Source organism: Aythya fuligula, chromosome 1, assembly GCF_009819795.1.
Source record: "Aythya fuligula isolate bAytFul2 chromosome 1, bAytFul2.pri, whole genome shotgun sequence".
Taxonomy (NCBI): Eukaryota; Metazoa; Chordata; class Aves; order Anseriformes; family Anatidae; genus Aythya; species Aythya fuligula.
Window position 1 is genome coordinate 21126903 of NC_045559.1, and position 18240 is coordinate 21145142.

The following is an 18240-nucleotide window of genomic DNA, read 5'->3' on the forward strand; positions in this document are numbered from 1 at the left end:
GGAGTAGTTCTTAAAAACAAGAATGAGCTTCCTAATCCCTTCCCAACCCTGCCAGTGTGGTTCACAAAGTCATATCAAAATTTAGAACAAGAAAGCAGACTTGACAAAATTTCTTGTAAAAGTTTCGAGACTTTGGAGGCCATATGTCAGGCCTGAGACACACTTCAATGTCATGGAGAGAAACAAAGGAGCACATGCTTTTGTTGGTTGCAGCTCTCATAAAAATGGTGTTTCTCCCTCTTGTCCTTAGACACAGAAAAATTTTAAATTGAAATAAGCTTAGAAATACTATTGATTACAGCTCTTAGTGTTAAAAAGTATTTTTAAATGTTGATTTTGTTTTTATTCTAGCCTTAGCTTGTTATGCAGTTGTGTAAGGATGTAAGCCCATGCAAATGATCCCTCGGGCCATACTGGAAGCAGTGGTAGAGTAGTCTCAGACGGCAGTCCTGACAGGCCACTGCATTCCTCCTTGGTGCCATATCATCAGTTAAGGAACTGCTTCCATTAAGACTTCATGATAAAGATGATAAAATCATCATGATAGGATCATAGAACGGCTTGGGTTGGAAGCGACCTTAAAGATCATCTAATTCCAACCTACCTGCCATGGGCAAGGATGCCACCCACTAGGTCAGGTTGCCCAAAGCCCTATCCAACCTGGCCTTGAACACCTCCAGGGATGGGGCATCTACAGCTTCTCTGGGCAACCTGTGCCAGTGTTTCACCACCCTCTGAGTGAAGAATTTCCTCCTAAATTCTAATCTAAATCTCTCTTTTAGTTTAAACCCATTCCCCTTTTACCTGTCATTATCTGGCTGTGTAAAAAGTCATTGTCCATCTTTTTTATAAGCAATCTTCAAGTCATGATAGGCCACAGTGAGGTGTCCCCAAAGCCTTCTCTTCCGTAGGCTGAACATCCCCAGTTCTCTCAGACTTTCTTCATAGGACAGCTCCTCCAGCCCTCTGATCATCTTCATGACCCTCCTCTGGACCTGTTTGAACAGCTCCACATACTTCTTGTGCTGAGGGCCTCAGACCCAGATGCAGTACTAAAACTGGAACCTCACAAAGGCAGAGCAGAGCTCCCTTGACCTGCTGGTCACTCTTCTGTTGATGCAGCCCAGGACACAGTTGGCCTTCTGGGTGGCAAGCACACACTGCTGGCTCATATTGAGCTTTTTGTCCACCAGAACCCCCAAGTCCTTCTCTGCAGGGCTGCTCTCAATGAGTTCTCCACTTAGAGAACTCATGTCTGGGATTGCCCTGACCCAGGTGCAGCACCTTGCACTTGGCCTTGTTGAACCTGATTAGGTTCACGTGGGCCCACTTGTCAAGCTTGTCCAGCTCCCTTTTGACAGCATCTAAAATATATGAGTAGTTATAGTTGTGCTTGCTTTTCTTTCTCTAGGAACAGCAGAGAGAGAAAAATTGTCTTAGTGCATGTAGATGAAAAACATTTTTTATTTTTTTTCAGTTTTACACTTGAAAATCTTGGAGATAAAGGATTTATTCCCTAAATACGAATATTTGGATTTTTATGGCATCTGAAATTCTTAATCCTACATCAGAAACCTATACCAGAACCCCTGCATATATGCCTCTCTTGTCAGGAGCAACAAAAGCCAAAAATATATTCCCCTGAAACTGTGTCAGTACCGGAAAATGAAAATAAATAAATAAACAAATAAATTTGCTGTGTAGAAAAGCTCTAATGAAAATATCTATACTATGAATCTATGAATTTTAGTTGCAATATCTGTAATTCAAGATAACTAATATAGGAGCTAGTTATAAATAAATTTAGAGATTCTAAGGAAGAATAAATCTTATAAAATATAAAATAATAAGTAATCACTTTAAAAGTCATTACATAGTCTATTTCTCTTTTAACTATTAATTCTTAATTTTGAGGGAAGGAGGGCTAAAAAAAACCTAAGGGATAATCATCTAGTTTAGGTTTATCTTCTGAATCTTCACAAACCGTAGTTGCTAAAGTTAGCACTGGTCCAATTAAAGGTGGCAAAGGTCCAAAAGAAGTGGTTCCAAAGAGGCAGGATTCCACCAACTTTACAACAGCCACATTGTTTCACCTGACTCTCCTGATCACACAGTTGTCCCTAGAGGCAGCAATAATTCCTGGGCGCGGCCTCAGTTTAATAATCCCATCAGTGTTCAGTACCTTCATATGTTGCTTCACTCTATGTCTCATTTTTAATGATAGCCCTTACTTACTAAAAACCACCTATGCCACACATTCTCCTAAAAAACATACTTTTTTTTTTTCCCAAAGTGGATGAGAGAAATAAACTACAGAGGCAGACTGAATGCTAACACTAATGTGATCACACTCTGTAAAATTATTATACTATATCCTACAGAAAAATAATATATGAAAAACAAGGGGGAAAATTAAAAGAGCTCATGCTACTGACCAAAACTTAGCATGAAGCTTGATACTCTAATGAGAATTGCTAAAATGCAAGAAAAAACTATGAACAGGGAAAATTACAGTACAACAATATCGACATTTAAAAAGCAGTGGAGAGACCTGTCGTTGCAGTCATGGAAGGAAGAACAGCAGGTCAGGGAGATGAGGAAGTGGGAAAAAGATCAAGGAAGTTTGCATATTTAGGAATGAAAGGGGAAAACAAAACTGAGCACAGTGAAATGTATTAACTGCAATAAATTCTATTTCCTCAATGTTTTTCCAAGAAAAGACAATGAATGTACATCTAGCACCATACAATGGTGTTTATATGATTCATACTTTCTGAAAATATGCAGACAAGTAGAGGCAACTCCAAGACCATCAGTTTTCCAGAAGTGATTGAAATTTACCACACATATTCAAAACAACAAGGCTGAAACACTTTTCTGCAGGAGAAAGAGCCACAGATCATTTGCTTTGTAAAACTTAAACTCTGCTCATTTTTACACAGATGATTCTTTAATGAAAGTGCAAGTTTCATACAGTTTTCCAGTAGGTTGGAACTTTCCCATACTTTGCATACAGAAAGGACAGCATATCCAATACAGTAAGGCAAGTCTTTGGCTCCGTTGACTGTTCCAAAGCAGCAGTAAGTTAAATATGACTTGAAAGACTATCTTTAGATCAAAAAAGAGGAAATTACACATAAAAGAAGACATATTAAGGTTAGAAAAGAACTCAAGATGCCATCTACTCTAAGTTTTTGCCTTAGGAGGAATTATTTTTATCTGAGACATATCTGAGAGATACTCTTCAAGCATGTGTAGAGATCTCTATAAACTCTGCAGGCAATCTATTCTAGTGCTCAGCATCATTAGTTACTGTGACTTTCCAGCTCATTCATGACTTCTCAAAATTCTGGCCCAGTAAATTCATATATCTGTGAAGGCAGGGTCAGAGTTGTGATGTGTCCATATCACATCTGAGTATAAATTAATTTACTGGTTTGGGAATCATTCCTAGCAAAGCATACCAATTCTTAGCCAGAGCTACTCTGGAACTTCCTTTGTAACAAACTACTGCTTGGGAACATTTTCCAGTTTGTGTTTTATTTATGAAGGCAGATAACTATGGTTTTCAAAAAGCAACAAGTAAATGTTAATAAAAGCGGGGGGGGCTGGGGGGGTGTTGGAAATAGGGGGTAAGTTTTACAAAGAAAAATATTTTCCTGAAAGTACAAAAGTACAAAAACTACATCTATGAAGATGATCAAAAGGCTGGAGACCCCATCCCATGAGGAAAGATTTAGGTCAGCCCAGGAGAAAATAGGGCTCATGGGGGACCTCAACACAGTATTCCAGTACTTAAAGGTTGGTTACAAAGAGGACAGTGGCTCGCTCTTCACAAGGAGCCACATGTAGAAAACAAGGGGCAACAGGTACAGCTTTACCAGGAAATGTTTTACCTTGATATAAGAAAGACTTTACAATGAGAACAATCAGTCACTACAATAACCTCCCCAGGGACATGATGAGTCCCCATCAGTGAAGGTTTTCAATGTGCAATTGGACAGAGTACTAGATGATCTCATTTAGGCTCCCTTTCCCAAAGGATTGACCTGATGATCTTTCAAGGTTCCTGCCAGCCTGGGCTGTTCTATGCTTCTATGACTGATCAGTGCCAAAGCTGATGTATAAAACGTATGCAGCTCATGGGGATGATGGTAACATAGTACATATAACTTTAAATGTGTTCCTGTTTTTTACAGCTTGGTAGCCATTGCACCTCATAATTCCTGGTTCCCAAAACTCAAATGATTTTTAGTCGGGGATAGAAACATTGGACCTCCTTAATTCCAAGTTACCCACCTATCTGGGACTGAGGCCCAGATCCTCAATGCTGAGGCAAACACCAAACAGGCAGGAGACTATCCAAAACTATCCTTAGAAATAAATTATTTAAAATATCCTCTTGGTCTTTCTCATTTTTGATCACTCCTGATTCTTCCACAAGCAGAGGCATTCTGGCAAAAGTAGGAGAATGAGACTGTATAAATCCATGAGACAAAGTAGTAGGTAGCTCCAGCAGGTGTACAAATTAAGCCAATTCTAGACCTTTCTGCAAGAATTCCATCAAGGTAACATCACCTGGTCTAGTACAAATTATTACCTCTCTCTGCACAATTTTTCCTGCTTATGTTGTCTCCTTCCCTGGAGATATTCAAAAGACACATGGATGTGGTCCTGGGCAACCTCCTCTAGATGACTCTGCTTGAGCAGGGGGTTTTAGACAAGATGACCTCCAGAAGTCCCTCCTTATCTCAGCCATTCTGCGATTTTGTGATTAGAAGGTACAGTTTAGACCAATTACAAGTAGCTTTCCAACTGCAAAGTAGTCATTCAATGAGCAATATTACACAGATGTGGAAAGCACTTGCTCCTGAATTTTGATATTCCCCATTGAAATTTGAGTCCAAATGAAACTGAAACATATATTCCCTCCCTAAGCTCAGGACTCAAATATATTAATGAGCTAGAATTCCCTGCCAATAATAAAGACCATCTGCTCCCATCTTCTGCTGAACTTATATATTATATATATTTTTTTTTTATTTCTATCTCCTGGTACAGGTACTGATTGCACACACTTGTGTTGATGTCTGATGGTGATAAAGCTTCTAACACTGCCTTGTGTTTGAACTTCAGGACACCTTGTCAAGTCCAGTGCCAACATCGGTTGACTTTTAGTCCCCAGCTTTCATGACTATCTGTAGTGCCTTGGCTTTTGGTAGTCCAGTGGCTCATTTCTTTCCAGACCTTGCAACCTTTTTCCAGAGTTCTTGAGGAAGGAGGAAGTGGGAAAGAAAAAACAAGAACTACTATTGCAATTTTTGCAAGTCCTGAATTGCAGAGCTTTCTCCATCTCCATCTCTCCTGAAAGAAGTGGTGGTAGTTGCTGTAACTATGAGGAACATTGGAGAGTTTAAGTTTTTATTTGTATCTGTTACTGGCTGTTTTCTTAGTTGGGGGTGACGAAATGGGACGGCAACCAATGAATGGCATAGGACACAGCAGGAAACATTAAAGCTATGTGTCTCATGTTATTGCCAAGCTATTTTTGACCATGTAAAACAAAGACCTAGAGATAAATCACCTAAACTTGCTAAACTGCAACTCTCCTGACTACCAGCAGAAAAGACAAGCCAGGATATCTAAGCAAATGGGTTAATATAGTGACTCAAGATGATTGAGCCCCTTAAGTATGACTGCTTTGACTAATGAAAACTTAATACTTAATTATAGTATTCAAAGTACTTAATTAAAACCTGTAATTAAGACATATCACACAGGAAGGTCAGCACTATTTTGTACTTGTGAAAACTGGAGAGATTAAATTACTTGAATAGGCCCACACAAGTAAGTCAATGACAGGCAGGGATGCAAAACCCAGGCTTTGTATTTAGGCTCCCATAGATTGCACTGCATCACTGCAAACTTTAGCAGAGGATATGATTTACATTTTCATGCATTTCCTCCAGTGATTAAGTATATCTTGGCATTCACAAAAAAACCTGTGGTAAACCATCTTCCCTTCCTGGGACTTCACAGTGGTATCTCCCTCACTTGGTCGCTTTGAGAAAAACAGGTCTCTGATCTTGATCTCCATTTACCACGTCTAAAAACAGGTTTTTTTACCATGTCTAAAAACAGTTTTTAGAGAAAAACTGAATTATGTCACCTAGATTCTCATGTGCATTGTTTAAAGTCTTGCTTACCATGATAAAGAAAATGAATGCCAATTTATGTTAGCTGAGTTAGCAGCCTGAGAGCTGTATTGTAACACTGGTTTTGCAATGAGTAGTATTCAGTCAGAATGGTCTGATCCTTGGCATAAATATCCAGTCAAGAAACACTACACACTTCACCTACGAATAGCACAAGCAGGCAGCAGCTATATCAAGAATTTGTTGCCAATAATCTTTATAATTGCAGGGGAATACCACATTTAGTTCAGGGTTTTCTTCTTTATTCATAGACTTTGGAAATGTTACTGCATTTAATGGCAGACAATACAAATACTATTTCATAGTTTTCTGGAAAGGTTTGGGTTTTTTTTGTTCTTTTTCTTTTTTTTTTTTCTTTTTTCTTTTTTTTAATGTAGTGCACTTGATCTTTACCAGCTGTTGAGTCAAATTTGGCGTAGGTCTGTTTCTTTCTGTACAGCCTGCAAACAATGTGTATTGTAAAATGAGTAGGGTACAAACCCAATTTCAATTGCAGTATGGGATTCCCCTATGCTTTTACAGGGAAGCATGGTTGATAACTCTATTTGCTATTGGATGAGGCCTGGAGACCAAACCCATTGTAGTTAACCTTTGAATACCAGAATACCATACATGTTCTAAAGCTAAGCCATTAAAATACGGAAGGTAAAAAAAAAAAAAAAAAAAAAGAAAAAAAAAAAAAGACATAGTACATGATGAAATCTTGGTGTTTCCTTTGCTGACATTCAATCCACAATTGTATATTTTCATGCTGTTTAAATTGCTATGTGATGTTTGCATAAACATCCAATGATCTTTTGTTTTCTCCTTTCTTGTACTGGATAGGAGCAAAGTAATTTGTGGTAGAGTAATGAAACCTGGATATTTTATAAGCCAATGCAAAGATGTCTTGCTGAATACTCCTGGTAAACTAAGAATGATTCATTGAGTTGTAATAGGATCCAAAATCTAAACAGTTGAGTGTGAAGGTTTTATTAGGTCACATACCTCAAAACAGTTATGTCACAATTTCCCTATTACGTACAACTAATGCTTTACTCTGCTAAGTACAAGAAGTTGCTTACAAATACTCAAGGGACACAGTCACCTTAAAATCTAGTCTGATGATCAAACTCAACATTTTCAGCTACTAAGCGTGCTCAAGATCCCCCTTGGCAACACCTAGAGTTTGAAAAATACAAAAAAATCCAAAAGTTTCCCTATTCTTTTTATGAAGAACCATACAACCTCAGGATTGACTCTGCACAACAGAAACTCACTATATAGACTTACAGGAAAACTTCATAAAGGAAGGAAAAAACCCTGTAACATACACTTATAATAATAGTAGCTACAGAAAGCTTCTGATGGCTTTAAAATCACAATATCTCACTATCTCATTAAGTAAATTGCTAGAAAAGGCAATCCCTTTGACTCTAAATTCTCCAAGTTGTGACCTGATATGCTAGAACAGAAGGCAGTAGACATATGAAGTTCAACAAGGCCAAGTGCCGGGTCCTGCACCTGGGGCGCAATAACCCCAAGCAGAGCTACAGGCTAGGAGAGGAATGGTTGGAGAGCTGCCAGGCAGAGAAGGACCTGGGAGTGATGGTGGATAGTCGGCTGAATATGAGCCAGCAGTGTGCTCAGGTGGCCAAGAAGGCCAACGGCATCCTGGCTTGTATCAGGAACAGTGTGACCAGCAGGGCTAGGGAGGTGATCGTCCCCCTGTACTCAGCTCTGGTGAGGCCACACCTCGAGTACTGTGTTCAGTTTTGGGCCCCTCACTACAAGAAGGACATGGAGGTGCTTGAGCGGGTGCAGAGAAGGGCGACGAAGCTGGTGAGGGGCCTGGAGAACAAGTCCTACGAGGAGCGGCTGAGGGAGCTGGGCTTGTTCAGCCTGGAGAAAAGGAGGCTCAGGGGCGACCTTATCGCTCTCTATAGGCACCTCAAGGGAGGCTGTAGCGAGGTGGGGGTTGGTTTGTTCTCCCACATGCCTGGTGACAGGATGAGGGGGAATGGGCTTAAGTTGAGCCAGGGGAGTTTTAGGTTAGATGTTAGGAAGAACTTCTTTACTGAAAGGGTTGTGAGGCATTGGAACAGGCTGCCCAGGGAAGTGGTGGAGTCACCATCCCTGGAAGTCTTCAAAAGACGTTTGGATGTAGAGCTTAGGGATATGGTTTAGTGGGGACTGCTAGCGTTAGGTCAGAGGTTGGACTCGATGATCTTGAGGTCTCTTCCAACCTAGAAATTCTATGATTCTGTGATTCTGTGATATATTGTGCGTACACTGAGAGCTAAATTGTAACCTCTGGTCAGTGCCCCTATAAAGAACATTTAGTTGTGAATTATGAAGGTAAACTGCTCCCTTTTAATGTAGCTCAGGTAGGAATGGGATTAAGGCCATGGGATTGTGATGGGTTATGTAGGAAAACTGAGGTTACTTCCAATGGAAAAGGAAGGAGTTTTCTTTAAGAACCTAGTCATGAGACTCTAACATTCATGTGGCTAAAATGCTTTACACTGGATTGAAAATCCTAAGCTGGCAGTAATTTGCCCTGTTTAGATCATTATTGTTTCCAGTGAGAAAACATTTTTGTCTTAAAAAGTCATTAATGCATTCAAGATTCCACTGAATACATCTAGCAGAAATATTACATACAGAACATAAACTGTATTCTGTCTTTTACAATCAGAAATTATATTGATACTTCATTCTATTATACTGGAAATAATGCATTTCCCCTGAAAATTTAAAACAACAACAAAAAAAATATTTCTTACTTATCCAGCCTTCAGTGCTGGAAAAGTTGTAAGATAGTATCTTGAAAGCAAAGAAAGGGATCCAGTCTCCCTAACCTCACAACTCTGCCAACATCTTAGGCAACTCGTGAATCTGTCTACCTAACATACATACCTAAGACACAACAGAGAATTGTGCCTTTCAAGGTCCACAGAGGTAAAACCTGTCCCCTAGACTGGACCCACCTTAGAAGCTGTTCTTGCATTTTACATTCTGAGTCTGAGACTTAACCACTCTCCAGAGAAATAAATTAGAAAGGTAAAAGAGATCTATTTTAAACACCCAATGCAGCAGATCAAGGAGACCCATTGCAGCATTGCAAGGTGAATAAATTACTTAAAATGCTTATGTTATTGCACTCATAAACTTAAGTACATAACTGTTGCTGAAGAGTGCTTGGGTACATCAAGAGATTAATCTCTCATTACTATATGTTATTATTTTAAAATCATTATCTAAGTGGGGAGAGACTGTGAAGAATTTGAATTCAGAAATATAAAAAACTTTTTAAATATTTTTTCCCCTCAACTCTAGTATTTTATAAGCATCTTTGTTCCATCTTTATTACATTTTAGGATACACACCAAATATAGAATAAAATGCTGTAACATACTAACTTAGTATCTGGGTAGTACCACCACATGTAGACAAAGTCTCGGTTGCCTGTCCTAGGGACTGTGTCATTTTCAAGCAGGACTTTGTACATACAGCCAAACTCTCTCATGCTATGAATTCCACTTCCCCAAAGTAACTATATACTTATCATCCCCTACTCAGACTGAAAATATCAGACACCCTACTCTTTTTATTTTATTTTTTATTTATCTTTCAATATATTCTCATCTTGAACGTCCGGAATGCCAACAGAAGCAAAATATCTCTATACTGCCCCTTTGTGGGGATATTTGGAAACATTCAAAATTCAAAGCCATTAAAGAGATGGTATGGCTCACACTCCACTTTTATGCACATACATAAGTCATTAAATTTAATAGTCCAGTTACATTCATTCCACAAAATGAAAAACAGGTTTTACTCTTTCTCAAGCTTAATTCATTTATTCACAGAAAAGTCAGTGTTTCCTATATTCCTAACATAATGAGCAACTTCTGAAACCTCCCGTTCCTCCCTGTCATCTATTTGGCACCACATCTTATTGTAAAAACTTAATCTTCAAAGTACTTCATATAAACTAAATCATTTTTATTACCGTTTTTCAAATACAAAAGACAGATTTTAAAAGGTACTAACAACAACAGCAGCTGGAAATTGTGTGAAATGCATTTTCTTATTCCCTTACTAACAGTCATCTTTGCCACTTTATATAGTTAATTGAGAATGACAGGAATATAAATCAAATGGTCAGGATAGTTGAAAGGCTTTTTCTGTTTTTGCTTTCCTTCTCTGCTTACAATTATTTTAGCAGCATACATCTATTATATTAAACAATAGCAAATAGGAACAAGTAAGAGATTACCTGAGAACATGAAAGTCCACATTCTTCAATCCTGGGAATAATTTGACAATCAGAATTCCACAAAAGAATTATTAGAAGAATCTGAACATGAATATTTATCATCCTAAATTGAAAAAAAAAAAAAAAAAAGAAATAAAATCAAAACCTCAGAAGAAGTCTTCTACTCTGACAATTCTCTCTCTCATGCCAAAACTTTAATATGAATTTTAGTCCCTCCCACAATACCTCTGAGCTCCTCCCCATTAAAACTTTTTTCAAAGACAGAAAATTGCTAGTTGTGGGAAATAAAAATCATGTTCAACTCATTTCTTGTGTTCCTTAATGAAAAGTGGGAAATATGAATTTCTGACAATCACAATAAAAGCCTTTTCCTTCTGTTTTTCATCATGACTGGTTTGGATGAGTTTTAGTAAATTTCTTTTTCTTTTTTTTTTTTTTTGGAAATTCCATATATAAATGAGAATTTTGTTTCCAGTAGTGATGTAGCAGACAGGTTCACTGGAATCCAAATGCATTATTATGCTTGTTTATCTTCCTGGTTTTCTAATGCACCAAATGAATTTTAAAAAATAAATACATAAAAATAAAGATAGAAATAAAAATAAATAAAAATAAAAACATATCTGTGTTTAGGTCAGTATTCATGGAAGATTGGTTTCTTCTTTCTCTTCAGCAAGAAAACCAGCTCCTTTATCCCAGAAATCTGTTGTGAATTTATTTTTTATTATTTGATTTTATCAACAGAAGCCTCTTGTTTATCTCCATTCTCTATTCTATCTCCAGTTCTTGGATTTTCATCATGCTTGGGAAGTATAGTGCTTTGCCAAAAAAGCAGAGTGCCTCCAGCTCTGGAATCAAGGTATGAGGGCTACAGCACCTCAATACTACTTAGATCAGGAATGCATTCCTTGGAGCTACCTTAAACAGTACCAATCACAAGGAAGAAGTACTCTGAAAACCACACTCTCTAGTTCATATAGAGGCTACATGGTGTGTTATGTGGAGCAGAGAAGAATTCCTCTATAGAAGGCTTGCTCAAAAATGAGAGAGAGATCTTCCAGCATATCAGTGCCACAACCAAAGTCCTCAGCGCTGAAGTTGAACCTTTTGTTTCATTTACAGTATGGAATGTACAATTAACACCATCTGCAAGGGTGTAGCTTTACCAATATTTCTTTTAAGAAACAGGTAGAAGACAATGTCTATTCTGCCAATGTATCTACTATACTTGTATTTTAGATAGTGTCATGTGAGTCCAGAATGTCAATTTTCCAATGACACTTTATTTTTGGAAGATGAATGCTGTCACAGTACTGAACAAATTGTCATTAATTTATTTTGGTTAAAAAAATAATAAATTTTGTCATACATCAAATCAAAGATCCACCCAGTCTACTCTCCTGTGACAAGGAGGATCATAGCATATGCTTAGACAAAGTAAGAAAGAAGTTAAATACATTGCTTCCATGGATTACTTTAATAATACATATACATTTGGTAACATAAATGTTACCAAATTCCAGTGACCCACAGCTTATGGATTTCTTAAACTGAAAGCCATGTGCCTGTCACTATTTTTAAGTTATTTCTGGGTCTTTCTTACATGAATTTGTACAATAACACTTTGCATCTATTTATCCTTTTGGTTTTCAAAACATCCTGTGGCAATGAGTTACACAATTAAACTATGTTTGTTTGCTTTGTTTTGAGTTACAGCTGCTTCCAAATACTTCAGATGAGCTCCCCCCTTATTCTTGCATTGGAAGTAACGGAGAATATTCATTGTCATCTCATCTTTGCCGAGACTATCATGTTTTTGTTGATTTCTAATATTCCCTCCTGCCCTCTTTTTTTTCAAGATGAAGAATATGCCTCTGCATTTTCACTATATGCTTTTGTAAGATTTTTGTAAGGTCCTGCACACAATATTCAAGGAGTGACCAGACTGAAGATCATTTATACAATAGCAGACTGATGTTGACTGAATCATCAGCAGCACAATTTCCCTCCACCAAAAATCCATTTTGCCTCTCCCTTAGACATTTACCAGCATGTCTACTGCAGACAAGTCAGTTCAGCACACACCACCGTTAATAGTTTTGCAACTTCAATTTCCACTGCAATTTATGGGACCTTGTAGAATACTGTTTGATTGTGAGACATTTCCTCCAACTTCAGTAAGTTTCCCTGTAATCAACCAGCTTCATTTTTTATTGTTATTAAATGTCTTGAGCATAAGGTGTCATTTCATATCTCCATTACTAAGTAAGCTCTATAGTCTTTTTAGGGGTCTTCCCTCTCACCTCTGGTTAAAAAATGATGGTGTTTACCTTTCTCAGAACTATTGAGACCTGTATATGCATAAATATAGATGGATGGATGGATGGATGGATGGATGGATGGATGGATAGATAGATAGATAGATAGATAGATAGATAGATAGATAGATAGATAGATAGATAGATGGGATAGACATATAACCCTGAGAGCTGCTAAAAGATGTCCTCTTATGGGTGGAGTTTGAGGGAATACCTTTTTATCTCTGAGTTTTCACTGTATTACTTTTAAACAAGTTTCTTGTGCCTAGAAAGCTTATACCCTTTCAATTGCTCCTTTTAATTTCCTTTTTGAGACTTGTTCATTTTATATAGTTTCTTTTTTCCTTATAGATTAGCATAGCACATTTTTTTGGATGTTGAACTTGTGCCACTATTGAAGAGTGTTTTTTTGAGTGGTTGCTTGGAAAGTGACCAGGAGTTCTTTCTCTTCCTATGGGGTCTGTGATTACTTGCTCCAAACAACAGTCATTTATAGTGTTTACAAATTAAGTTCCTGTATCAAGCCTTGAGGTAACACTCCTTCAGTTTCCATAGAAAAGACTGATGTCTCTATTATTAAAGTTTTCTCCTCTCTTACTCTCTCTGATGTTTCTTAACACACCTCTGTCACCATATGAGTAAAGCAGTCGGTAGCACTTCTCTGACAGTATTCTCTTTCAATCCCAAAAGTTTCTGTAATAGCCACTACTAGGTTCAGCAGGCAACAACCTTGTTGTTATTTACTTTATTTGATAGTTTTTTAAAACCATGCTGCAACTGGCACAATTTACTTTTCCATTCTTACATAATTTGTAGCCTGGAATTACAGTGTTCATTCACTGGTTTTATTATGTCAGGTTGCTGAAATCCATTAGGCTAATATTCTCACTAAATGTTGGGCAGTATAATAGACCCATACCATGTGTGCTTTTTTTTAAAACTGTCACTTATGTAGAAGCACCTATGCATGTGAAATCTATATGGGCACTACCTATTTTCTCCCTGCTCCAATGAGACTTTGACTGTCCATAATGATTCTCAGAAAGTTTCTTGATAACAATTTTCTGTTATTCTTTGTTCTTCACTATACCTTACCTACATTTTAGTCAACATTTGTCTTGTGTTTATGACTTTTATTACTTCATCACTGAAGAACACATAATAGCAAATAATATTCTGTCCTGCTTCTACCAGCTTTCCCTCAGCCTTAAAAATGAAAGAGAGAAAGAGAGAAAGAGAGAAAGAGAGAAAGAGAGAAAGAGAGAGAGAGAGAGAGAGAGCGAAAGAAAGAAAGAAAGAAAGAAAGAAAGAAAGAAAGAAAGAAAGAAAGAAAGAAAGAAAGAAAGAAAGAAAGAAAGAAAGAAAGAGAGGGAAAAAAGAGAGAGAGAGAGAAACTTTAATAGGAAGTGTGTTTGTTTGCACTTTGGCAATAGAGCACTAGTCAAGGATATAGAAAAGACAAAATCTAAACACTTCTCAGTCCATATAGAGTTTGTGTGCAGACCTTGCACATTTCAGAATGGCATTCTGGCTGTTCAGTCTTGGTTGGTTTGGTTTGCTTTGGTTTTTAATAAAATGCAGAGGTAGATGCTGGAGTGTAGAGCAAAGTCCAGTATTTTCCATTCTGCACTCTCTCGTGTCAGGCTTCATCTGTGAACCATCAGCTCAGGTTCCCTCTTCCTAATTCCTCTCTGGCTTTACAAATTTTGCATGCTACACACTGGGTCTGTCTCAGGAGACTACCATTGCTCAAGTGTGTTCAAGCAGCATTATCTGGAAATAAATATTAGGATAGACACATCACCAGAAATATCCAAGCATCCAGGCATGGATATTGTGACTTTTTTTTTTGTAGGAGTTTAGGCACAGAAATCTACATAGACTTCTACTTTGGCTACGTATGTACTGACATTGTTGAGCTGAATATGTCAGTGCCTAGGCGCCTGGGCTGGGAGGCATGTCCCTGTCATATCCACACTGGAGAAGTCCCAGCCTTCTTCGGGGCACAATAGCCACATTCACGCTACATTTTGCAAGAGTATCCTGTGGTACAGCACTACATACTTTCATGTCTCACCAGCACAGGCACACATATCTTCTTATTATTCCAGCTGTCCTGAGATCAAGGGCCGTGGCCTGCAGAGTCCCATGGCTTCCCTTTGAACTTGGTGTGCAGTCACACTGCCTGCACCAGGCCACAGACACCTCGCCTCAGGGTCGCTTGCACCAACCACAAGACAGCTGAGTGTTTATAACTTAACAGCTTCTTGACATGTTAAGCAAGCTTTGGAATAGAGCTGGGTTGGGTGTTACTGTCATCACAACAAAATATTCACAGTAATTCAGAGCTGCTTGGGAGCTGCAGTTTTACAGTTTATCTCCTACCCTGAGTGAGTCTGCCCAGCCAGGGCAGGTACTGAGTGGAGGGTAGCACCAGTTAAGTCTTAACTAGCCTAGTTAAGAAGTGATTTACTTCCAGGCTAAACTACTAACCAGGGTATTGTGTCCAGTGCTGTGGCTTCCCTATAAAAACAAGCAAGCCCCTCCTGTGACTAATGTAGTATTTCTCCTTGTACCCACTTCTCCCCATCCAGATACAAAACATGGCATCTTCTGCTTATTCTGCGTACCTTCAAAGAGGAAAAAGGAATCATGAAACCTCATGTCAGTTGAATTCTACAGCTTGAAAGTACTTGTTATAGAGAGGCATAATATGCTTGGATGACAGCAGCCTACCCGTAGTGAGTGCTCTTAGACTTTCAATGTTGTAGCTGCTTAAGCTGCAGTTTAGGCACATTTTCCTCAGAAAGGAATAATAAATTGAGTTAGATACCAGGGCTCCTTTTCTGTTGTATGGAGAGTGTAAAGGTTGAGAAGAGTGTTCAAATCTGCAAGCATCCTGAACAGAACTGCCTAGAGCTAGTCTATCGGCAAATGCTAGGATGGTGTGTTTAAACCCTTTGCCGCCTCAAGAGATGATGGCTGTAAAGATACAGTTTGTTCCCACAGTTTGTCTCTTAAAAGGCAAATATATCTTCCCTTCAGGCACTTAAACAATGGAAGTAAAAACAAAGCAGGGCATTTTGCTTTAGTAGTGACTAGATTAATACAAAATCACACACAAATAGTGTCAAAGCAGAGACCAGATACATACACACTTCCATGGTGGCATACGATTCAGCCTAGTCATAAAAGGACTGACAGTCTGGAGACAGGAGACAGAAATTTAAAAACCCCTCCAAGGTGAGAACAACACTGGCTCCAAGTATTCCTCCTCTCAGATGAGTGCTGTAATCCTCAGACTTATACATGGCCATCGGCACTTCATTTAAAGCAGATACAGACACTTTTAAAATGGGACCTGATCCAAACAGTGCATTAAACATGCTTTTAGAGCAAGGTTTTGGGGCAGAACAGCACCTATTTCTTCCTAGACTCTTGAGAAACGCCGACTTTCAGATGGATCTTTTTGAACTGTTGCAACAGAAGCCAAATTACAGATGCTTAAATTACTTTTTATCTGGTGAAACACGTTATCCTAAAAGGGTTTATCCAAATATAAAGGGAAACAAACTCTACACTCACCATTAGCCTGGATAAATGTTTTGCTCCTCATTTCCAGCAGGGGCGTAAGCCTCTTACTTTGATCTATCCCTGGTTAACAGTAGTTTCTACACTTAACTTTTTTTCCCTACATGCCTCAGCTACATGCACAAAACCTCCAAATAATGCATTTGCTATGCATGTATCATATAGCACTCCGAGAACCTCAATAGCACATGAAATCTTACACTATAAAATTTTAGATGGCAACAAGTCAGCTCACTTCTTCCTGGTCTTGGCAAACTGCCATAAAAGACACATTGTTATGGTATACTTGGTAATATACTCAGAAAGAAGACCCCTCCTGTAAATCCCAAGGGAACAATGGCAGCAACACAAATTTAATATAAAGTTTGTATACCAACAATTTCAACATGATTAAAAACAGTCAAAATCTCTCTTTATGCTTTTTTGTTTTGTTTTGCTTTTATAAACATTTGCTATGTAAAGTCCTATTCATTGTCCTAATCTTATTTCTAGCCAAGCAGTTAGTGTCAGCAGTGAAAACTTACTGAACAAGAGAATAGTAATGATCAAGTAATTAATTTCTTTTCACTGAGTATGGCAGAACAGCCAGCGACTCTGTAAATGTCTTCGGCACAAAAGAAACAAGAAAAATTCTGTGCCCCAGGGGTCTTCTGAGTGCATTTCTGTGCAACCCATGCACACAGAAATGTAGCAAATGCTGCAGAGAATTGCTAACACCATCTGCCCAAGGTAAGTTATCACTCACATGACAAGCAATGTCTACTAGTATTCCAGAAGCTCTTCAACCTTCTTCTCATTAAAGCATTCAGAACCTTCAAAATAAACATTTAAAAAGTGATGTTCACAGCATCTTTCAACAATTTGTTTAAGCAGGTATATAATTTGAAAGTCACAAGGAGAGTGCCATATACAAAACAGAATCAACACCAAACTTGAGACAAAAATTAGAATACCCACACACTCCCATCTTTCACCCTGAAAATGACACTTGACACATGACAAATGTTTACCATTCTTCACACGTTGGATGTCTTGAGGCATATATATTGACAATATTGACTACAGACTATATCAAGTGCATAAAAATAGCTTTTGTAAATAGTGAAAAATCCACTCAGCTCTTCCTGACTCAGTGAAGCTCGATTAGATTAAGAATAAATTATCTGTGCACATTTCTAATTTTGCTGGTGTAAGCCAGTCTTCACAGTTGCCAAACCCTTCCTGACCATCCACTGAAAGACAGGATTGCCTAGCACTAGGAAAACATTAATATAAATTTGTCCTGGCAATCCAACATTGAAGAGCTCAATATGCGCTTGATTATGGCAGGACTGGAGTTCAAACTCTCTTTCTCATAATTTTCTTCTGATAAACACCTCTTCAGATATCCATCCTGACCTTCACTGGATCAATATTCCTCTCTCCTGAGTAGATTTTTATTTTATTTCTGCAGTTCCCTGGACATCTACTATATCAGTAACCTGCCACCAATCCTCTTTTCCCAGAAAATTTGAAAAATCCTTGAACAGCACAGTTATATCCTGGTTATATCCAAAACACAAGCCTTCACCTCACACTACCCAGGTATGTGTAATCAATTCATTATCTTGTGGAAAGTGCCAGGTCATAAACCGATGCCATATACAGTTGATTAAATGCATAAACACCAAGTCTCTGTGCTTATCCAGCTCTAAAATACCCAGCCTTCATCCCTGATCTAACTGAACTGGAGCTAATGGCAAGGGTTTGTGCTGCTGTCAGTGGAAGCAAGTTTCATTCCTCAAGCTTTCTAAAGAATACTTTGCTTAGCTGGGAGGCATTTTTACATATAAGCTTTTAAGAAGACTGAAGCCAC

The 18240-nt window shown here is 38.2% G+C and overlaps 1 protein-coding gene across 1 annotated transcript in view; it reads right to left on the minus strand.

The window, feature by feature from the left end:
• Nucleotides 1–17172, minus strand: part of IL17REL (interleukin 17 receptor E like) — a 55923-nt gene extending 38751 nt beyond the window's left edge. Inside the window, exons 1-2 of the mRNA XM_032200113.1 lie at nucleotides 17131–17172; nucleotides 10477–10579 (exon numbers count right to left, since the gene is read on the minus strand). Coding sequence (XP_032056004.1) covers nucleotides 10477–10579; nucleotides 17131–17132 — 105 coding nt within the window. The 5' untranslated portion in view covers nucleotides 17133–17172. The remainder of the gene's footprint in view (nucleotides 1–10476; nucleotides 10580–17130) is intronic.
• Between the last annotated feature and the right edge of the window lie 1068 nt (nucleotides 17173–18240).